At 43.3% G+C, this 24,333-nt stretch overlaps 1 protein-coding gene across 15 annotated transcripts in view; it reads left to right on the top strand.

The window, feature by feature from the left end:
* plekha7b (pleckstrin homology domain containing, family A member 7b) overlaps nt 1-24,333 on the top strand; it is a 93,118-nt gene that overhangs the window by 48,391 nt on the left and 20,394 nt on the right. For 9 of the 15 annotated variants that reach the window (XM_061813763.1, XM_061813770.1, XM_061813771.1 and 6 more), the window contains 10 exons: nt 1,427-1,527; nt 7,189-7,367; nt 9,783-10,175; nt 12,168-12,705; nt 15,179-15,262; nt 16,965-17,117; nt 19,391-19,444; nt 20,221-20,311; nt 22,727-22,806; nt 23,794-23,874. In XM_061813763.1, the coding sequence (XP_061669747.1) occupies nt 1,427-1,527; nt 7,189-7,367; nt 9,783-10,175; nt 12,168-12,705; nt 15,179-15,262; nt 16,965-17,117; nt 19,391-19,444; nt 20,221-20,311; nt 22,727-22,806; nt 23,794-23,874 (1,754 nt within the window). Of the gene's footprint in view, nt 1-1,426; nt 1,528-7,188; nt 7,368-9,782; nt 10,176-12,167; nt 12,706-15,178; nt 15,263-16,964; nt 17,118-19,390; nt 19,446-20,220; nt 20,312-22,726; nt 22,807-23,793; nt 23,875-24,333 lie in introns of all 15 variants that reach the window. The other 6 variants (XM_061813761.1, XM_061813765.1, XM_061813764.1 and 3 more) reach the window with 6 other exon arrangements.

Here is a 24,333-nt window from a genome sequence, read left to right as displayed (position 1 = left end):
CCAAATCTGACCCCCGGGCCTTGAGTTTATCACCTGCGAAGAGTTTTCTTGGATGTCTTCATTTCTCTTTAATAGTGTCGCACTTCCCGGTCTCCTTTTGGTATATTTCAAAATATCGGAATCTCGAATTCTTATAACTTGCTTTTTTATTCAAAAAGTACATTGACGAGTTCATTCATACAAATGCCCCCAAAAATTAATGTAAGAATAGCAAAAAGTCACCACCTTAGCCTGACCGTTTGTTCAGGGTTAGGCTTGCTCAATGCCAGATACACCAAAGGCCTCCGAATGCCACATGGCCTCGCTCATTGAGTTGTCTGAAACGACGCCGCATTTTCACGCCGCTAGTAAATCCCAAATCTCTTGTAAGCATGGTAAAACATCTTGGCAGAACTCAGTATTTTTGTATGATGTTGGTGCAACGGACCTTTCCGACTGGTGATTTTGAGCTCCGCCCCCTTAGCTTACAGTTGCCACGTCCCACAAGCTTCCAAAATGGCGACTGAACAGAACAGGTTTGAAGTCGATTCTCTAGCGCGTATTCCTGATAACATTGGGGTATGTTTTTTTTTTTTTTTTTTTTTTGCCAAATGCGTCAGACTTGTCCAAAAAAAGTTCTACCAAGAGGTTTCAACTAATTCACGCAAGGATGTGTACCACGGAATGAAGATTTTGGACGGAGCAGGAAGCAATGTCAGAGTTACAGCGAAACGTTGGCGATCGATGCAAAAAAGTTTAACTTCATATTGAAATCCAACAGGATAAAATAGTGGAATCGTACTGCGCATGTCAAGCAGGATGAGTACTTTTTACTTGGAAAGATCATGAGTCATAATCATTGTAGTCTCGTGATAGAACCCAGTGCTCTGTCTTAAAAGTGAACCAAATAGGCACACAGACATTTCTCTTGCGTGATGTGGCGCATTTACGTATCACTATCATAAAACATGACAACTTCATTCGCGAGGTCAGTGAGACACTAATAAAGTGAAAGTTGTTCTCCTGCAATGTATAAAGCACTGATAATAATTCAATCAAACTGTGTTTGTTGATATTGTTCACATTGAGTTGTACGTGCGCTCTTCCGCCAGCCTTAATCCATCGTAGACACTTCGCCAACTGCGTTTTGGGCTTTGGAAAATGAATCAACCAAGCGGGCCCCTCGTAACCGAGCGGGATATCTTTCATCAGAATTGCACGTTCCCCAAGCGCATCTGAGGACCATTTCCTTCGTAACATTAACTTTTCCAAGCGCACGCTACTGACAACCAGCATTGCTTGTGGGACAATACGGCGAGAGGGGGCGTGTCAAGCCAGGGGTTAAGACAATGGGGCTATCTGATTGGCTGGTATTGTACGAGTGATTGACAGGTCGGAAAGGTCCTTTGCTGACATGTTTGTAAGTGCGTTGTTGTTGTTTCTTCAGACAGCCGTGAGGAGACGGTCCTCGGTAGCATTCCTCTGCCCAGTTATGTCATCGCACCGGTTACGCCAGAGGACCACGTCAACCGCAAATATGCTTTCAAGGTACCAATATTCTTTCATGGCGAACCCGTCATATACACTCCTACCGTCATCTCCTCAACTTACTTCAACAAAGTCCCGTGTCGCCAAGATGTCATTAGATCAAGGCTCAGCAACCTTTTTGAGGCTGAAGGCTACTTCGTGAGCACCGATCGTATGACGGGCTAACGTGACCTGTTTGCGGCAAATTTCAGACTCAGTTCATTACACCTACGTAAAATATTTTTGTTTTAATTTATTGTAGTCAATGACATAGCAGGTATTTTCAAATTTTAATTCACGTAAGCAAGTCAGATTCAGAATTTAAAGCACAAATAATAGTAACACTTTGTGGCCTACGGTATTTTTAGAACATACCTCGCGGGCGCCTTATATGGTCCTCGCGGACTACCATTCGCCCGCGGGCACCGCATTGGTGACCCCTGCATTAGATGATGCCAAAGAAACACTTTTTGCTCTGGCACGACCACAAAAACAGTTACTGTAATTCCCGACCTACAGAGCGCACCTGGTGATAAGCTTCGGTACACAGAAAGATTTTAACGGTAGCGCGGCCGCGTTAGCGCTAACACCAGCGTGGTGGTGCTAACGCTAACGTGGCGGGGTGCTAACACTAGCACGGCGGGGGTTATGCTAACGCGGCGGCGCTAACTTTAACTAGCGTGGCGGCTGTGAAGAAAGTCGCGCCTTGTAGGACAGGAATTACAGTAATAGGTCATTTTTTCAGCGAATATTAGATGGTTAGCCCCCATGAATGAGTTTGTACTACAAATACAAAGTACTACAAATCTGATGAAAAATAATCAAAGTTCAGCTAGCGTTCCAGAACAGATTATGTTTGACTTTGAGGTTCCATTGCACTTGGAAAGCCGAACCAGGATGGGATCTTTAATAAGACGGACTTTCATTGTTTTGCGTTGTCCCGAATGACAAAAAAGTGAAAGTCAAAAGTCATCCCTTTCTCCGAAAAAACATTTTTTCCCTTCTGCAACAAAAAATATTTTGCTAGCACATCTGTGAACGAGCACTGTGGATCGTTTCCAGATGGTCGGGGTGTGGTTGTTAACCTTTTTTTTTTAATGACCGCCAGTGATGACTGCCTCTGCTGCAGTGGATCATTTACGTATTCCAGGCACAGTCAAGTACGTCAAGCACGGTAGACTGTTCTGTGATTCCGTTTTTTGTATGAAGGAGGTGAACTCATTGGGTTTCATATTCACTAATTGTACTAAAGAGGTCACAGCAATCCAAAGATTGTGAAATAGAGACAGCATAGTTAATGATTTTGGAATGAATCCGAGCCGTAACACCACAGCGAGAGTAGAAAAGTTTGAATAAGTGAAAGTGCAGGATAACATTTAAATAGCGGAATCTGTGGATTCTACCAGAGGGCGGCAAACACATTAATTCATTTCCGCTGCAGTGACAATTTCATATACAGTACCTGGCCTCTGTGGAAACATAATGCCTGAATATTTGATGTGGCTCTGCCGCTGCAGGCAATTTTGTTGCCATCCTCCGCACTCCCGTGGTCCACCCTCGTTGGATTTACATGTGCGGGATGCGTCTAAACTTTCGGAATGAGTCACACGCGCCTTTAAACGTCATCCTTGGATGTAAGTTAATTGTGCTGAAGGGAATCCAGATGATAGATTGCGCCCGCTTCCCGCTCCTGCTGCCTGCAGTTAACTGTGGCTAAAATGCAAAGTGGAGTGAAAGGAGCTCGTCACCTTATCACGCCTGTGATAAATCGTCCATTTAATTTGAATATAATGCAGTGCCATCCTGACAACTCACTTGTAAAATGGCATCTGTTAAATTGCATTACAGTGTGCAGTTAATAATGTGTTAGATGACGATAATAACTTCAAATGAATGTATAGAAAAATGGGTACATATTCACATTTGCTATACTGTATATTTTTTGTGTATGGGAAAGAGTTGATGGTAATGTAGTTTACCAAAATATCCTGCTGAAGGTGACACCATTTTGGTTTATGAAGATGTTAGAGCAAGATATTTTATTATTTTTTTTCCCCATTAGTAACAACTGAAATAGTAATTACAAGTCAGTTAAGGGATTCTGTTCAATTACAGGGACCAGGACACGTGTGTCCTGTGGCCTATCCCGAAATTATATTCCTGCTACATTAGCACATGCACAATGATTCCTATTAATGATTGTTGTACGGATAGTTTTTTTTTTTGAAAAACGACATAAGTACAAACCTGAAAAAAAATATAAATACAAATATTTCCTAATATTCAGAGTATATGGGGAGCAGGAAATTGGTGGTGCGGATTGTAAATTTGGGAGAAGGGTTTTCCAGATTTTTCTTAGGTCAACTTTGGGGGCGCGCATTATACTTCAGGACGCATTATACTGGAGAAATTAGGGTAAAAAAGCAAACCTGTTAGGGGTATATCTGGCGACCCCACATGCAGGTTTTTCCTCATCTTTTCAATTCGGGTCAGTGTTAGTCAACCACTTTTCACCCACACGAACGGATCCTGACTTCATGTTTGTTCCAAGCGGTCAACTTGTTTTCATTCCCTCGCAAATTGGAATGGATGAGTCCATCGCAACGATTGTGGCCATCTGCAGCCGTGCGGTTGTACAGTGCTCTTATCTTTAGGAAATAACTTTTGTTTTGATGACTCCTGCAAACGCCAATTGACCGTGTTCCCTGTAATGAACTGGCAAGGGAAGTTGGCAATCCTTGCCAGTTGTTGTACTTCATGTCTTGTGCTGTAATCTTCTTCTTGTTCTCTATTTTATGTTTTTTTTTTTAATTTTTTTTATTTCTCATCTCACTGTGTCTTTCTCAATTCCCCGTTGGTCAAATTGCCTCCCCATTGTGACCGGGTGTGTGAGTACTGTTCTCTCTGCGAGCGGCCATCCGGGATCACACAAGCTTCCTGTCTTGCATGAATCCTGTAGGTATTTGATTTCACTTGGGTACGGTCACCAGTGCGCGTCACCGTCCGACCTCACCTCATTCTTGCCGGCGTAACAATGCGCATTCCCCGAATGTGCATTATTAGTGCGCTGTCATGACCGAGCAACATATGGCGCATCAATGCCAGAGCCCTTTAGAGCGCCATCAATTTTGGCAAATGGTTTTTGCCTTATTTGGACGCCGAGACATTGGATATGGGATCTGCACTTAGGGAAATTGGATAAGCAGGAAAGTGCAGTGTCAGTGCAGGGGTGACATGCACAGTGGTTGCGCTGTTTAGCATACGCTAACGCGTTGCACGTCAAAATCTTTTTTGGTTTTGTCACAGCTCAACGCAAGAAAAGTTTAATCGAGTTAAGTAGCCACCACCGACAACAGTGCTCCCATCGGCTCTGGTGTTTGCCCCGTCGTGCTCTTTATCATTCATCATTGTGCCATCGTCATCATGAAAAATACCAGTGGTGGGAAGTACAAATACTTTGTTGGTGGAGATTCTCCCGGCATCCGTACTTTACGTGTGTATGTATTTTTCTGACGTCTTTTTATTTCCAGTCCCAACATTTGAAAACATATTTCTACTTTATGCTCTTTACTATGTCAAAACAGGCTTGTTACATTTTTTTTTAAACCCGTGAATAACGACGCAACGTAAAAAAGATGGTAATAGAGGTTGAACTCAAGTACAATACGGATTGATTGACATCCTGAAAAATGGATCCTATTTTGTTTGGCATCTTTCCTACGTCTAAGATTCGCTCCTCTTTTAAAGAAAATTTATCCAGAACATATAGAACAACGTTTGCAACAACGAGGCGCTCTAAAGCATCAACACCAGTGCGAAGCCCTCGTCCACACGCTGCCGGTCACATCAGCGTTTTTTCCCAACACGCGTCCGCACCGTCTCTCCATGAAATCCACACCGCACGGCCAACAACGAGGCGCTCTAAAGCTGCCACGCTAGCAAATTCTGTGAAGGGAAGATGCATTTTATTCACTTTATTTCGTCTTTAAGTAAACGACTTGACTCAGTTATTCTACTTTTATCAAAATCTTTTTTTTTTTTTTAAACATGTACAATTCTAATAAAATCATTTGATTTCTCCATATGTAACCGTGAGAGCACATTTGCCACCTCTGGATAAGACTTTTCATCTTGTACGCATTTCTCATTTTATTGATGTATTTTTTAACATTGTTGTTCTCTCCATCAACACTTTGTCATTGTGCAGTTTCTGAATCAGCTTCGTGAAATAGTCACCGGCCATTTTTATTGCCCTGTGTCTCTCACAGGTTTCTGTAATAATTGAGGAATAATTCTATCAAGGAGTTGTCAAATTGCCTCAGTGACTTTTACGGTGAAGGACTTTTCAGTGCTTCAACAACATATGCGAGTTTTCACAGGCAATCTGTTTGACGTATGTAATATACACTATTAGAAAATATGTGATTTATTCTACCAGCTATAAGTATACAGTCTGCTCACTGATAATTGAACTGAATACAATTTTTTTTTTTTTTGTGAGTACAGACGAATCAGGATTGTATTACCAAATTTGCGCCTAATTTTGTCATGCACCTACGTCTTCGACGTTATTACTGTCCAGAACATCTTTCTCAGAAATGTCAGCAGATGTATTTTGTCCATCTTGGGTGCACACGATCTTGTTTCACTGACTGAATGATGCTAAATCATCATTATTATATATGAGTGGTATCCGTTTTAAAAAAAAAAAAAAATGTTTAGCTCTCCATCATGACCAATTTTAAAATACAGGACCTTGTACCCGGTTTCCTCCCACATCCCAAAAACATGCAACATTAATTGGACACTAAATTGCCCCTAGGTGTGATTGTGTGTACGGCTGTTTGTCTCTGTGTGACCTGTGATTGGCTGGGGACCAGTTCAGGGTGTACCCCGCCTCCTGCCAGATGACAGCCGGGATAGGCTCCAGCACTCCCCGCGACCTTTCTGAGGATAAGCGGCTGAGAAAATTGATGGATGGATGGATGGATGGAGCTTGTAGAACCAAATGTTCATCAAAAATACTTTATTCCTAAAGATGACTTTTAATATTATTTTTAGCCACCATAAAATTAGGCAGTTTGGACATTCATATATTTAAAAAAAAATACTTGAAAACTACTAGTTAAATTTGGTATTATGCATACAAGTTAAATAAAAAATGTTTACTCAAACAAAAGTTTTTTTTTTTTTTTTTTTAAATTGTCAAATTGTCATGTTGCACAAGTTAAAAAGACCTGAAACTGTATTTGGGTAGTGATTCTTTGTCATGCCACCAGAGGGGGCCCACGTACCACAATCACTGTCCTACAGTTTGGGGGAGTTAAAATGAGCAAATGGGAGAAATTGCTTTTGTATGAAACACTTTTGCAGATGTATTTCGATTCCTTTTAATAAGAAAATCCAAGCGTTGTATTTAGAATCAGTGTGTTTGTTTGGAAGTAATTAGGAGGTATCCCATTACTAATTGTACCTTTTCCATTGTATGATTAACAATTAGTTGTTGCCATAACTAAACAATGTTTTTGTTTATGATTGCTTCCTCTTTTTTTTTTTTTTTTTTGCATCGGAAAATATGCTTATAAGTTTTGACTGCTTTGAGTCTTCCTAAACTTTGGATTTGCTCGTTTTTGTCCCCACATCTGCACTCCGTCTGTCTCCTTCCTTCCCTCCCTCTGACAGGCGAGCCACACGGGAATGCGTTCCTACATCTACAATAAGAACTCTGTGATCGGCTCGCAGGCGGAACACTGCGGGATGCGGACGTATTTCTTCAGCGCGGACACGCAGGAGGACATGAACGGCTGGATCCGGGCCATGAACCAGGCGGCGCTGATGCAGCAGAGTCACAGCATTAAGAGGTTGGTACGGCCCCCGCGGAGTAGGCCTCCGTTCACTCACTGGCTTGGCTTCCAGCTGCATAACGAACGTTCTGGCCCCCTCCATAAAGCACAACAATCTGTGTGAACGGAGTAAGGCCCTGCTGTTAAAAACAACAACAACAAAAAAAGCCACAGACGCAAGCGCCACTTCCACTTGCATTACCAACGAATATAATAAATAGTTTCCCTTCATCGGGATCCTTCGTTTCAGCAGGTCAGGCTCTGGCCATCTGTTCAGGGTCAGTGTAATGTCGAAGGGGCATCGAGATGAGGACTGACGCCCTCTGCCAGCTGGATGCTGGCCGGAGTCCACAGAGGCCCTCTTGCAGCGTGTCTTTGTGCACCTCGAGATAATGTCAACTTTCTCTGTATGCATGGTTCATCCAGACTGTTCGTGGACATTGCTGTCTTGTTCGGACTGTGTAATATCGCCACCTAGAGGCGCATGTTCCTGAATAGCAACGCGTTAGACATGAAGTCTTCCACTACTCTTACTTAATCAGGCATCATTGGGGCGACATTAGAAAAATCACTCAATTGTCACAGAAGAGTCGACATTACTCCAAAGTGCCTCAGTCATCGTGAATATGTAGCACAATAATAAATCCCTGAGCTCCATGTTCTGCTTTGCTAAATACATTAAAATCAAAACATCACATCAAAATCCTTTATTGTCATTATATGCTGTGGATACAATGAAATGAGTGCTTCTCCACGAGGTGCAAAAAAATAAAATACAATAAAAATCAAACAATATCTTAGGTAAAAAGCAATAGACAAAACATCAAGGCACAGTTGTTGCTCAAAATAAATAAAGAAATACAGCGTGTAATGTCTTTAAATGATACTGTCCATGACAATTTCTTTGATAAAAATTTGAGTCATTTTAATCACATGTCTTTTATTCTCATAATTGCGTTGGAATATTTTGCATGTATGCCTCAAAATTGCTGTCCATGCTGTCATTCCCGATATTTTCAGTGACATTAAGAATTTAGGCTGAAACCAAATAACTATTGGCACCTACTCTATTCTATTTAATAATTTCCATCATTTTATGAATAGGTGGATTTTGCCAAGCTCGACACATCCACTCTTTCATCGTGAAAATATCAGTGACCTTTTTTGAAATTCAAAAACGGATTTGTTGAACAGGACAGAGCCAGCTTGTTAACTCAATCATGTTGCTCATTAAATGCTAACATGAGCCAAAAAGATCCACTCTGTAATTGTCCACCTTGCAGATTTCGCTCTTTACGTGCACTTCGTGGACTTGGAGGAAATTTGTCAAATAAAAGTGTGTGGGAGCTCGACCAATCGGAATTCCTGACACCATGAACACAAATTGATCAAAATAAAGTTCTCAACTTTTTGAGATGAAAATGGAGAAATCTCAAAGGCACCTTTTGAATTTTTTTTTTTTTTTTATGCGTATAGTGAAATAACAATGGGCCCAAGTTTCAAAGCTTCCAAATTCAGATCGTGTGACTTGTTACATATATGGAGAACATTATGAATACAATTATGATGCACGGGTGGCACGGTGGATCAGCTGGTGGAGCATTGGCCTCACAGTTCCGAGGACCTGGGTTCAATCCCGGCCCCGCCTGTGTGGAGTTTGCATGTTCTCCCCGGTCCCGCGTGACACTCGGGTTTCCTCCCGCATCCCAAAAAACCTGCAACATTAATTGGACACTATAAATTGCCCCAAGGTGTGATTGTGAGTGCGGCTGTTTGTCTCGATTTGCCTTGCGATTGGCTGGCAACCAGTTCAGGGTGTACCTCGTTGACAGCTGGGATAAGGTCCGGCACTCCCCGTGACCCTTGTGAGGATAAGCGGCAAAGAAAATGGATGGATGAAATCATGAGGATGTTGTGGGAGGGGACTGCATTCTTCTGCTGTCACGATATGTCGCTTGCGTAGATAGCTCAGCAACGATATTCCGAGCGAACAGATGATTTTCAGATCAATTAACAACCGGTGTGTAAAATCGAGTAATTTGATTCTCTCGTTGGCGTTAGCATTAGTGGTTGTAATTGTATCATTTTGGAGCTTTGTCTTTTGTAGCTAACTCTAAATTAACTCTCGTCGTGAACAAAAGTTTTTGCGCTGACTCACACACTACGTTTGAAAACTTTTCTCCTTTTCATGCTTTTAATCACCCCCCAAAATTGTCTCTACCTGAGAAAATTGCAGAGGTTCTGGAGAACATTTCTGATCCAATCAAAGGTGCAAATGTGGACGTTAACATGTAAACCGTATGCCACAACTGTAGAAATGCATATGAGCCACCCTGAGTCAGATGGGTTAGGTTTCAGTTTTGATGGATTAATATGTGCTCATTTTGTATACATTCGTCTTCTCAAAGGGACTTTTTCCGTACCTCCTTTCAGAGAGCGAGAGAAGCCGGACAAAAGCATCCAGCAAGCACTTCCTCAAACCAACCACGTCAACCAGAAGGCGCCTCAGTCAGAAACCTTGCGAAGGACGGACAGAGAGCAACCTTGGGACGATGCCGTGCGACCGGGTCCCGGCGAAGAGGGCAAGTACGTGTTGGAGGTCCAAGGGAGGCCCAGGCCGTCGGATCCAAGAGAGAGGCTCTCTCCGAACCCGGCGGACGGCCCGCCTCCGAGGAACGGCCATCAAGCGAGCGCGCTGTCGCAGCACCACAACGGAAACCTCTTGTATGTGAAAGGCGCCGGCACGGAGAAACGCGCGCAGAGGAAGAATACGCTGGCTCAGGTGGAGCACTGGGTCAAAGTTCAGAAGGGCGACCCGCCAAAAAGGTCAGTGGCGGCATTCCGAGTCGCTTTCAATCGCTGTTTTCCTCTGGAAGCGATCTGACAGAAATGTGGTTAAATAATGCCCTCTAGTGGCCGAGGTTTCACACTGCCAAATACAGAAAATGGAAATACCTCTACAGTAACTCCAAAAGGGAAGTTTTACTTCAGTTGGATGGAAAACCATGTGAGCAGATATTAAATCTCCACAATATCCACCTTAAGGTCTCTTAATGTGCTAGTACCCTTTTTGTCTCCATGAGCAAGACAATCCGGCGCACTAGTAGAACAGTTGTGTCAGAATTTTTTTTTCCCTGCATCTTTGGCCTACTCCCGTACAATCAAACTTTGCTAGTGAACAACTGCGCTGTACTAGTAATGCTAACAGTCCCAAGTAGCCTTCTGGAGCCTCGTAGTTGCACCAAAATGCCCATTCATAGTTTTTAACATGTAGTGTCATGCGGTAGTTGGAAAACAAACAAACAAAAAAAAAAAAAACCCTTTTAGGGCAAATGAATTTGGCTACTGCGCTCTAGTCATTCCACTAGTGTACTGAAGTTTGAACATTTATTTGATATTCTTGATATGCAACTTGAGGTCCATGTACTAGTGTGCTCTTTGAAACTCGTCTGCCAAAGTGGTCACAATTCAGGCAATTCAGCGCACTACTACAGTGAAATTCTACTACTTGGCTAAATGGGGTCAAGCCACATGAGAATTTTCCATGTATGAGTAACAATGCAGTACTGGAACCACTTTAGGGGAGACTAGTATCAAATTTACCACTTCTACCTTCCACTGCTGTATGATATTTCTCCTCAGTACTCGGACGGCGTTGGCCTACGAGTAGAATAACTACATATCGACAGTTGTTGTACTAGTGAGGTGAATTGAAGACAAACAGTGTCGTATTACACGGACCTTAAAGGTCTAGTGTCATGAAATGCATGATTTTTAGTATGTTATTCATGAAAAAAAAAACGGCAGCCGGTATGGACCCAGCCATTTTTTCACCACAAAACATGATTTTGACATATATGGAAGAAGATCCTCTCGATGGATTTGTTTTCGAGAAGAAGCAGGAAGTGATGTACAGGACAGAGGCGCACTCAAGCGGTCTCGTCTGTAGGTAGCTCGTCGTTCCTTCGTGTTAGCCAAAATGCCGGCTTGTGCATTATTAGATATTGCTCGAACACTCGGGAGGATGGATTCGCTTTTAATACTTTTCCAAAAGATCCGGTTCGTGGTGAAAAATGGATTGCACAGGTGCAAAGGACGAGGGCTTCGTTGGTTCCAAATGACAGGTGTGTGTGTGTATACAGCTACTAAAAAAACAATAGTTGAGGCGTTCGGGCGTAATCCGTAAATCAGGGGTGCTAAATGTGTCGATGTGCGCATCGGAAGGCTTCCGTGCAGCAGCCGCCGAAGGACGGCCTCCGCAGGCCTTGTGGATCGCCACCGGCCTTGTCGAGAAGGCAGGGGAGGTGGATCGGACGGTAAAGCGGTTTGGCCGCGGCGCTGTTGTCGTCGCTCGCAGGCAGAGCTATTACCGCCCCGCGGAGGTGCGTCGGACTGGGAGGCGGTTTGGCCGTGATCCGCATATCATCGAAATATGGCTGGAAACCATCGGAAAATATTGCCCCAGTCACTTCACTCGGTTGTGAGACGTTGTCTTCTTCGAAAAGATGCTTCCGTGTCAGAAGGGGCGTGTTCGTCTCCCACAGTAGGTGGCACAGAGTGTTTTCAATGGCGGACGTCCCGGTGTGACATCACGGACAGAAGATGCAGCTAATACTCTCCGCTCATTTTTATTTTTTCGTACAGTCATTGACGTGAATAATGTTATGTATTTTTCATTACAATATCTATTTTAGAATGTTTATAGGGATGAGACTTGGGCTTTAAGATGGATATCAAGGATATTGAATAAATGCTGCTACTGATTTCCCTCGAGCTGGCATTTAAACTAATAGTTGTATTTTCACTTTTCTGTTTCAGCACTCCCAGCTCTGGCGACTACAAGCCCCCTAGGCGAACCCCCCCTTCACAAACCAAAGCCGGGACGGCGGACGTGTCCTGCCAGTCCCAGCCAAAGTCCCCCCGCCTCCCGTCCGGCGGCGACTCGCCCGCGTTCAACCTGCCCGGCGACTACAAGTACGCCCACGACCGTCTGAGCCACTTCCGCATGTCCACGGACGAGCGCGTGGCCACCAAGGAGGGGATGGTGTGGCAGCTGTACGAGTGGCAGCAGAGGCAGCAGTTCCGACACGGCAGCACCACCGCCCCCGCCTACTCCGGCCCCAACTTCACCGACTCCTCGTCTTTCACGGTCACCGTGGAGATGCCGCGCTCCGTCTCCGTGCCGCCGTCCCCCTGCGAGGTCCCGCCGTCCGCCTCGCCCTCGTTCAAGCCGCTGTCGCCCCGCAGGCCGCACACGCCTTCGGGCAGACGGACGGTCAGGCCGCTGGGTGATTTGTCGGGCGCGGACAACGCTGGCGCGACCTCCCCTGGCCACATCTTCACGCGCCTCTCACAGGTTTGACACGTTTGCTTTGGAGTTCGGGACGCTTTTCTATTGAAACACTCAAACATGCTCTGTAAAGTTTTAGGAAGTTGGAGGATTTATTCAATATACTCGTACGAGGACTAAACTTTTTTTTTTTTTTTTTATGGAGGCCACATTGTAGTCATGGTTTTCGTTAGAGGGTCTTTTTGATTGTAAAATGACACAAATGTCTCATCATGATATTTATTACATATACACGACAAAATGATGAATTTCTACTTTTCAAATCAAATCCAATGAAAATAGTTGAACTGTTGTTGCTCATGATATTTCAATTCTGGTTCAGATTTCAGCAGCAAACATAAAGTAAGATTGTTTTTGATTTGCATCAGCGGGCCACATCTGCTCCCCGAACCTTTTGTTTGTCACCAATGTCATCCATTATTTCGGTGGTCGGGAGCCACACGTGGCCCTTTTGGTGGTTGCACATGGCTTGCAGAGCCCTCACAACGACATACTGTAAACAGCAGGGGTGCTCAATGTGTCCATCGCTATGGATCGCGAGGAAGTTCTGGTCGATTGCGTGGCCCAAAAAAAAAAAAAAAAAAGAGAGAAGTCAGCCCGACTTGTTTTTCTTTTTTTTTTTTTGGAACATTTTGGCACCACACTTAACTTTCTCTAACAACGACCTGATGCACAGCCTCCAATGACGGCCTATTTTACCCCCTCCTCCGCTCTTAAAGGGGTACACTCATAATTGCAAAGGTGACAGTCCTTATGCAGCCCATCAATGTGGTTTATCATGACAGAGTACATTATGACATTTTTTTTTTTTTTTACATAAAAGACATGCCTCTGTTGGCAAGCATTGTCGGCGAGCGCACATATGTGGGGACAAATGAAAAAAATTCAACCTGCGGACCAGATGATTGTGAAAACTTGGAACGCACTTCCCGTCGCATACCACCCGCTGCGGCGTGTGAATATTGCTGTACTGACAATCTTTGGTTATACCGATGCATATGAAAAGTCTTTCTCACATTAAAAAAAACAAGACCAACCTACGTTCACGAATAATGGATGGAAGTCTCAAAGGATGCATGAAGTTTAATTTAATGACGTATGAAACGGACGACTAACCCATCAGCAAATAAGTCGTATCAATGGTAAAAAGTACTTTTGTCATCATTGGTTAGCAACAGTATAATTTTACTTAAATGAATTGAAAGACTTATTGTACTCTTAAAGCGTTGGTCTTGCACGGATATACTTATATTTAGTTTTAAAAATATCGGATGGCTGTTTTGGAATTACATTTTAAATATTTGCCGTTTATGGCTCTCTCAGCCTATAAGGTTCCCGAGCCCTGCATTCGTTGAAGGCGGTAGTAGTTGTTCTACTAGTAAGGAAACTGAAATTTAAGCTATATCGAAGTACAAACGGTGGACCCCCTGCATACTCGTAGTTCAGCGTCCGAGCATTCACCCTGTCGTCTATTTAAAATCTTTTCTTTTTTCCATTACAATTCCAGTGAGTTAGGTCCGGCCTGGTCCCCAACCCCCGGCAAATAGTGTGAATCCGCCGCATTTGAGCGTCAGTCCGGTACGAAAGCAACGACGATGTTTTCCTCAATCCCCTCGGCAGCCGCATCGCCGCAGTCACAAGGACACCCAACGAGAGGCGCTCCCATCATCCGCGCCCTGCCAAAAACACTTCCAACCGCGTTTCCCGACACACACGCACAGGCCTCGTACATCTGACCCCCCCCCCCCCCCTTAGCGTTGACGACAATAATTACAAGTCACGCGCTTATAATATGGATGAGCTGCAGTATATTTTTTAAAACAAAAGGCGACCGCGGTGACCGTGCGAGGGAGCAAATGTTTCTTCGGTCGAACTCCCGAGTTTTGGTGCACCCAGCATCTTTAAGGATGAGGAGGCCCCGGTAATAGCGAAGCGTACGGTCCCCAGCGGAATCTCTTGAAGAGAGATGTTTTATTAGCATCGAATTCGACGTGCCCAGGGCTCGCCAGCACCCCTATAAACATCTCCACTCTATCTCAAACATCAGCAGCGCTCTCTTTCTTCTCATCTCGCATTTAAATAAAAAACCTATTATACAGCAAAAAAAAAAATCTCCCAGGGAACGGCTCACAGTGCTCCTCTTGCTGGTAGCAAACAAATGTTATTTTAAGAAAGCAGGTTTGCTTTAATCCATGCGGAGTTAATTAAATCTCTTGTTGTTTGTGTCCTTTTAATGCCGGCTATGCGCTGGGCCCGCCCGCGTTTCGCTAATTCTGTGTGTTAAGCAAAAATGTCAAATTTTTCCGAGAGCCCTGCAGCGTCAGAAAAGTCAGGGGCGTACCTGTTTCCAATAGAGGGAGGGGAGGGGGGGGGGGGGAGACAAAAAGTGCCGCGTCGTCATATTTGTTTGCAAGCACTGTTTTGAACTTTAAGCCTGTCAGCCACGGTTGACGCACGGATGCGTTTGCTTCCTCCGCAGACCTCGCAGATGGCGAGACGATCCATGCCGGCCATGGGCTACATCACTCACACCGTCAGCGCGCCGAGCCTCCACGGCAAAACGGTACGAATCCCCCCCCCCTCCCACCTTTTTGTTCCACACGAAGATGTCTGACATTTTGGAACGGACACCTCGATGTTTTATACGACCTTAGAATCAACTGTTGTACCGTAATTCCCGGCCTACAGAGCGCACCTGGTTACGTTTGTAAAGGAAATACCATTTGGTACATACGTATGCCTCAGCTGTGTAAAAGACGCAAGTTCCCACATTGAAACATACATTGAAACACGAGATATTTACAAAGAAAGACGGTACACAGAAAGGGTTAAACGCTAGTGCTAACACTAGCGCTCCACTAAAACTAGCGCTAACGCTAACAGGGCCGGTTAAAATAAAACTTACCGGTAAATATCACTGAGACGCCCCAGTAACACACCAACAACACGCTAGCACAGCGCTAACAGGGCCGGTAAAAGTCACTTCCTCAGCACATATATTCCAACGGTCTCATTCTTACCTTTTCCGCTCGAGTGCCCCCTTGCGGCCGTTAGAAAAAATGAACCGCATAAACCGCAGGGTTGAAAGCGTGTGGGGAAAAAAATCACGGCTTGTAGGCCGGAAATTACGGTACATAACACGTTTCGTTAGTGAAGCTCCGCTAAGCATATGAAGTACTTCCCATATTTCCCCCTAAAAAGAATTTAATTAAAATGTATTGATTTGTTTTATGACTGTACGTGCCGATTTATGATGTGTTCATCATTTTTGAACAGTTTTACATATCGTAAGCCCAACAGCGTAATTGCCCAAGTCGTTTTTTTCAAACATTTTTGGAGACATGGAAAAAAAATAAAACAAATTAGACAAACAAGACCAACCATGACTGAAACTTTGTGGATTACCGTCACCTGGTAGATCGCCATTTTTTTATTGAGATTGTACGATTAAAAATGACTTGGGCAGTTATGTTGTTTTGCCAATGATATGTTCAACATGTTTTCGCCCATTTTATTCAATATTTAGTTTCTAAATTATAATTGCATGGAATATCAGTATTAAAAAATGTAATTGAATTACTCTTTTATCAAAATCCCATTTTTTTTTTCAACAATTTTCAGCAATTGGTCAGTTAAAAAAAGACACCTGGTATTATTTGATTCATAATTGAAAATGTTCACGTTATCTCTATAAATAATGTGTTAATTTACATATTTGTACTTTTGACATTCACAGTATGTAATAATTGGTCCATTAATTGGAATTGGATTCATTTTGAATGTTAGGATTCAAAAACAAAATGCAAGATTTTATTGCTAAAATCAACAATTGTACAGATTTTCCCGATTCGTGTCAGGGCTCGGTCCCAAATACCGTATTTCTATTTCCAATCAATTGAAATCCGATTTCCCGACATTGATTTTGTTTAAAAGGTTCGGCTGCATTCTTTTCTTTTTTTTACTTCTTCTTCTTTTTCGGCGGCATTCTAAAGCGCGGTGCTCAGTCTGATCCACGCGGGTCACGAGTTCAGGCCGCCTCTCGGAATCCGACCATCCCCGGCAGCCCATTAAATCTCCTTAATCATACCTGTCCAACGTCCATCGATCGGCTTTGGCGATAGTTTACGTCCGTCGATAAAGGTTCCCTCGTCTTCCCCTTTGGGGCCCTGTCAATGTTAACCGCTCTTCACATAGGATTCGAAAGAGTGTTTAGTCGCTAGTAACCGCCGGCTCCCTCTGTGTTCTAAACCCGGGTACGGCTCCAGCCCGAGGAGCTGACTCTGCTGCTCGTTCAGCTGCGGAGGCACCAGGCCAAGATGGCCGGCGTGCAAAGCCCCGCCGCCTTCGCTCATCTGCAGCAGCAGCAGCAGCAGCAGCAGCGGCGGCGGCACGACGGACAGCTAGGCCCCGACGTGCAGGTCAGGGGTGTCGCACTTCCTAAACCCCCCGCACTCCCCCACTTGACATCGCAGCCCCCCCCCGCCCCCCCTTCCCTGGTGGTGCGCCGTTATCCACCACCCACACATCCCCCCCCCCCCCTCCCCCGACTCAGCTGATCCTGAACATTCCCTCCCTCGTCATTCATAGCCGGTCTTGGACTTCATCGTGTGCAGATGTGTTACGCATACCGGTTGACCTTTAAGCATGTTACTTGTGGACTTGCTTTTAAACTAATGAACACCGAAAGTCCATTCATGCCTGCCATTTTCATTTTAAAGCAGCCATCTTTTAGCCCCAGTAAAAAAAAAAAAAAAAAAAAAAAAAAAAAAGTGAAGCTGCCGTGATTCTCGGTTAAGACAAGTCCAACTTCTGTCTTAACGTGGCCAACCGCACGCACTTTTGTCTTGATATCGCAGCAAAAGGGACAACTGTAATTGACCTTTTCACTGTGACGTCACACACGCTTCCGGATGGCAAAAACTCACCGGTAGTTCAAAACAAAAAAAAAAATCCTTACGGGCAGAGATATTGAGAAAATTATGGTTTAAGCCTTCTACTCTGCTGGCGTGCAGCGATGCCTCGGTTCTCGATCACAATCTGTTCCAGAAAACAGTTCGAAAAGTGAATTGTTTGAAAACCAAATCAATGTTTCCCATTACAATGAATGGAAAAAGAAATAATGCGTTCCAAGCCAAAAAATTTGGCTTTTTAAACCATTTTTTGAGCTTTTTCTGATAATAAACTGCATATAAGAAACACCTGTATAGTTTCAATACTTAATAAAATATTAAGAATATAATTATATATATATATATATATATATAATAATAATATTAAGAAATATTTTAGGAAATATCTTTATTTTTTGCAAAAAATGTATGCTTTAGTCGTAGTGTACGCTCGGCCGAGAGTGCATTGTCGTATCTGGTTAGGTTAGGGTTAGGGGGATTTGAGTACTGAATTTCATTCTCAACCAGAAGCAAAAAAAAAATCTCAAAATCTTCGTTCGAAAACTGATTTGTTTGAAAACGGGGACGTTCAAAAACCGAGGCTTTATTGTAGTTTGAATATGTGAACTATCAGTCCAAATAGCAGATGGTAGGTGAGGTCACTTTGTTTGAAAAGAGCCCAAAATTTACATTCCAACAGGCATGAAGTTTGAAAAATAGTTAACATGATCAGAAGTGACCTTTTAATGAATTGACATTTGTGTTCCTCACATTAACTTGCAAGGGTGAGCTCTTCTGACCGTCAAATGGATTGTGCCAATTTCAGTTCAGTTCAGCCTCGGTTCTCGACCGCAATCTGTTCCAGAAAACGGTTCGAAAGTTAAATTGTTCGAAAACCGGATCGATGTTTCCCAATACAATGAATGGAAAAAGAAATAATGCGTTCCAAGCCTAAAAAATTAAGCTTTTTAAAGCATTTTTTTTTAGCTTTTCCTGATAATAAACTACATATTAGAAATACATGTAGAGTTTAAATACTTGATATAATAAAATAATTTAAGAAATGTATTTATTTTTTGCTTAAAATGTATCCTTTATCAGTAGCGTACGCTAGGCTGGGAGTGCATTGCCGTATTTGGTTAGGTTAGGGTTAGGAGAGTTTGAGTAGCGATTTTCACTTGAAAACAGAAGCAAAAAAAAATCTTGAAATTTTCATTTGAAAACCGATTTGTTCGAAAACGGGGACGTTCGAAAAACGAGGCTTTACTGAAGTTTGAACATGTGAAGTATCAGTCCAAATGGCAGATGGTAGGTGAGGTCACTTTGTTTGAAAGGAGCCCAAAATTTACATTCCTATGGGCAAGAAGATTCAAAAATAGTTGACATGACCTTTTAATGAATTGACATTTGTGTTCCTCACATTAACTTGCACAGATGAGCTCTTCTGATCGCTAAATGGATTGCGCCGATTTCAGCGACTTATGTTTTGCCGAATTATTCAACTACAACCTAACCAAAGATTTTCTACCTCACCGTGAGAAACATCCACAAAACCCGATAATGGGGGTTTGATTCCCAGTTTGGTGACTCCTACACCACCAGGCACGTTTCCATTTTCCACTCTATTTATCGTGCTCAGCCACAGGTTCCAAACAAACCTTTTCAGTTGGTTTCGGTAGAGGTCCGCAGTCGCTTTTCTGCCACCCGGAAGTAGCGCGACACCCGTTACAAACGGAAAAGGTCCCGAGTTGTTCTGTGCAGTTTGATTTGAAGTGACGTATCTCCTCACTGCTCATGCTCAGGCTGATGATACGTACATCCAACTGAAGAAGGACCTGGAGTATCTCGATCTGAAGGTGGGCCTTATTAAATTCAAAATCTCACGCTATCCTTTTTTTTTTTTTTATCCTATTTGTCTCCCCCCCCCCCACTCCCCTCTTCTTCAACATCTGCTCTGGTTTTTCACATCATATTTCATATTCTGGTCATATCGCCCTCGTATTCTCAACTGTGACAGTTTTAACATGACTTTTTTTGTGAAAAATGTGGCTTTTGTTCTTATAAATTGACCACTTCATTTCGGTTATTTTACTTTGGTAACATTGCAACTTTAGCTTCCTCCCTTTCTCTTAAAAGTTATTTTATTTTGGAGCGTGGGCCTCTTTTTGTAAAAAAATGTAATCAGTTCTCGATGAATGAGTCAGTCGGGATATCCGAGCAGCTTCTACATACCGTACTTGAAATCCAACCGGTGTGACGGTCTGAACGATCCCCGTGCTGAAAAATCTCCTTGTGATTCATGCGCATGCACGTACATATATGTGTATATTTTTTTTTTTCCATTTTTTTTAAGGTTAGGGTTAGGGATAGCGCTATACTCGCATAACGATTGATATAACGTAAGTTATCTCCCTTTATGTAGAAAAAGAGGAACTATCAGACCGGGGGATTTCTCAGTACGTGTGTACTACGTACCCAGAATTGCCCTGTCAGTAACGCATCCGCATTAATCACAAGGAGATTTTTCAGCACGGGGGATCGTTCGGACCGTCACACCGGACGTACGGGGAGTCCATTCAGTGGCGAACGGTCCCTTTTGTTTGAATTCTCTTCATTTCCTGTTTCAAAACAGATCGCAAGTCACGAGCCGCTGGTTGTTTCAGTTCACGGTGACTTTGAAAACGCCGCTCCGACTTTCGGATGCCGCTGGAATCTAAGCAAGGTGTTTGGCCAAAGGGATGTCATGTGACGCATTTGCCGGGAATTAGGACGATGCGGCGGGGCTCGAGGAAGGCGAAAGGCTACTTGGGCTTTCCTGCATGTCTGGAAGCATCGACGACTGCGTCGCATGTCACGTCGTGTGTGCACTTGGCTTTGGTTGCGCTTCTGGAGGGACCGGTGATGGGAATTTGGTGCACATTTGTGGTGGTGAACACAATCAAAAAAGATACAACTGCCAATGTACTGTAATTGCTCGAGAATTTAGTAGGACTACCAGGCACTGAGTCACATCTTCATTTGGACATTTAACTCTTCAGCTGTTACGATTTGGAATGGATAACAAACCACGTGAGCTTTCACACCATTTTTAAGGGCACTGGAATTTTATTTTACAAAGATCCTGCTAAATTCTCACGAAAATGGCTACTTTACGGTCAGTGGCGGTTTCTGGCATGAGCGAGTGGCCACACATGGCTGCCTTTTCTATCTGATATGCTTTTCCATTGCATAAAAGCATGACAGGTTAAATATTGGTATTTTTGTATGTGCCCTTTATGTTACGGAAACATATATATTACATATATTCTTGATAATATACAAAAAAAAGGACAACTATTACAGCATCTTACAGCGTTAACTTCGTGATGTAGATTACAGAAAAAAGTACTATTCTTCTGCATTTGTGGCTGCCTGACTGGATTTTAGTGCCTCGCGGGGGCTGAGGCTGTCACACTGGAAGGAAAAATACAATTAATTGAATTGCAATATTAAATAATGATGCACAAATTAATTATTAATTTTTTTAAATTAAAAATGTTATTTTTTTTAATTACAACACTTTAGAGTGCCATACTTTCTTTAGTTACAAAAAAAAAAACCAACACAAACAAACCCCTTTGAAGCTCCTGAAAACCATTTTTGGACGGAGGCTGGAACAGATTAAGGCGATTTCCATTCATTTCAATGGGGGAAGTCGATTTGAGATACAAGCTTTGAGATTTGAGTTGGGAAGCTTAGTGGCATTTGTAAATTGTTGTCATACGGAATGTAAATGATCATATTGGGAATATACAATCGCCGATGCAGGAGTGCCAACTGTATTGAGCTCGTGCACCTACGTCACCGAAATCACATGACTGGCCATATTGCCGGTCAGACAAATCATTGTTCAATGCTAAGTCAGTTGAGACGAAGCGAAAATACGTCTTATAGCACGACGCCCAGAGTTTTGTCTGATACCGTTAAACATTCAGGAGGTGATAATAAACGAAGACACTTGGCATAGAGGATCCATATTTAATGCAGAAGTTGATGTTTTCACCGATAAGAAATTTTGGGCTGTGAATTTGCTTCCGCTTGTCTTGGACAACAGGATCTACACATGGATCTGCTGGTAAATCGTCGAGATTTGCACAGAAGAGTTTGAATGCGTATAAAAGTCTGGATTAATACAAATACTGTTCTCAATCAGGAATAAATCCGTCATAATGACAGGTTGACAGCTCATGAACGCGGAAGCGTATTCGGCCACACGTTAACCTTTGCCGCAATCTATTGATCTTTTCAAGTAGTATTCAATACAAACACCAATATTTAAATAAATGACCCCTGGTTTTACACGAGCCCTCATTCATTAAATATAATTGAAAAAAGAAAGAGGACCACGGAACGTACACGGAAGCGACTGCGGCCACACGTTAACCTCTGTCTTTTTTTTGTTTTTTAAACACGCATTTTTCTCAAATGAGCCAACTTGGCATTATAAATACTTCTTGGTAATTTGAGATGGTGTAGAATAATTCCTACCTGGAAAAAAAAGCGATTGCGACACAGGCGTGTGTGTATTTTGGTTGTGCACCATCCATCACGTTTAATTGGCGAAATCCATCGATATTTTCCGGTCTTTTCAACCGGTATTCCATAGAATGACCTCTTTGAATATCTCTCGTCTGTTGTGACAACCGACAGCAGGACAGGTCTCGGGTATTGTAAATATTCTCCTCCGGTTCAATGTCGAGCAGCTCTGTTTGACCGGCAACACGGCGCCGTGAAAACGGTGACGTCACGTGCACGAGCTCTATACAATCTTGTACACATACAATACAGCCCAATCCCGTCATGTCGTATTTCGTAAATGTTTACGCATCTAGTTTGTGCACAAACTTTTTTTTTTTTTGGTTTGTTTTTCCAGCTCATGCTCTTTCTGCTTCTGTGATTCCACTCCCTCGCCATTTCACAATTTGATTTTTCTCTAAGTCCATCAGACTCGGCTTGTCTTGTAGCCACAGCGCTTGTTGTTTTTTTTAAGAGTCTGTGAAATATTTATGCGTTAACTGGGAGCGTTAAGGCAGGAGCGCATCGAACTGTGTGGTCATAATGACGTTAAATATTCTGTTTTTGTTTTTGCGGGCTACGGGCCCCGTTTCAGGTCACCGGACGGGAGAGCCTCCGGAAAGAAACGCAGAGGCCCGTGAAAATAGCGGAGAGCGACGCCGATGTGAGTGGATGGTCGTGTCTTCGCGCTGCTCCTTTAGTTCGCCGGCAGAAGTGCGAATTTTAGCGCGCCTCGTGCGCGTCGAGTTATGTAAAAACAGACGTCGCGCTCAGGCAAGGGAGCGCAAGTACACTGCAACACAGTGGGGACTCCCAAGCAGACTGCACAGCGAGGGCCCCCGCAATATCGACCGCGGCTTTTATTTTGCTCGCCGCGATTTAAAGGGAAAAATACATGTAATGGGACCTTTTAGATGTCGAGCTGTTTAATTTTTCAGTTTGATTTTCTTTTCTTTTTTTTTTTTTTTTATTCCCCGCCGCCGCCGCTTCACGCGCTCTTTTGTCTGGCGCCCGAATGGAGGTAAATGGGATGGATGTCCTGGCTTTTTCATCATTTGCATTGTTCCACTTTAACAATTTATAAGAAATTTGTCTGAACAATGAATATTTCATGCAATTAAAAAACAACAATATACGGCCTCGGCAAAAATAAAAACAGCTTAATAATTAATCGAACAGAATGATAAGTAGATGTGAGGGGGAAAAATACACAGCGTGGGCACGGCCGCGAACTTGGCAGCATTATGTTGTTTTCATAAACACGTAACCCATTTCTGGGAAAACACATCTGTCACTCCCGATGAAAAACACTTTGGACCGAAAGTGAATTGGAAATGACGCCGGCTTTTGATTACAATCGCTCATAATGGCTTATGGTTACTCCATCTTGGGATGTTCTGTTTAATTTTAAACTCACCGCAGAGAGAAGGTCCTCTTGAGATTGAGAAGAGATGAAATTTGTTGACATATTCACACTGAGAAGATCAGCACTTTTTATCACGCGCAAGACAAACAGTGAACATAAACTATTCCGCCGGTTAAGCGGCGTTTGCGCCCCCAGTCCGATTTATATTTATGCTGATATGAGGAACAATGAGATTGATGTATGTTTTTCCGTCCTTTTAGTATTATAATTATTTTGTCTCTCCAGGTAAAATTAAGCCGACTGTGTGAACAGGACAAAATTCTACAGGACCTGGAAGCCAGGATACGCACACTGAAGGAAGATAAGGTTTTGTCCGATACATTCATTTTGATATCGTCTCATAATTTTGAATTGAAATTGATGGGAATAAAATACAATGTATACATACATTGTATGGTACACAACAATTTCAATTGACCGCCATTTGTTAAGCACTATTTTAGGTACGGTGGAGCAGCTGGGAAGCATTGGCCTCGCAGTTCTGAAGTCCCGGGTTCAAACCCGGCCCCGCCTGTGTGGAGTTTGCATGTTCTCCCCGTGCCTGCGTGGGTTTTGTCCGGGCACTCCGGTTTCCTCGCACATCCCAAAAAAACATGCAACATTCATTGGACACACTAAATTGCCCCTAGGTGTGATTGTGAGTGCGGCTGTTTGTCTCCATGTGCCCTGCGATTGGCTGGCGACCGGTTCAGGGTGTACCCCGCCTCCTGCCCGTTGACGGCTGGGATAGGCTCCAGCACTCCCCGCGACCCTTGTGAGGATAAG

This window comes from Syngnathoides biaculeatus, chromosome 3 (genome assembly GCF_019802595.1).
Source record: "Syngnathoides biaculeatus isolate LvHL_M chromosome 3, ASM1980259v1, whole genome shotgun sequence".
Taxonomy (NCBI): domain Eukaryota; kingdom Metazoa; phylum Chordata; class Actinopteri; order Syngnathiformes; family Syngnathidae; genus Syngnathoides; species Syngnathoides biaculeatus.
The sequence above is the reverse complement of the archived record's forward strand: the minus strand, read 5'-3'. Positions and strand labels throughout refer to the sequence as shown.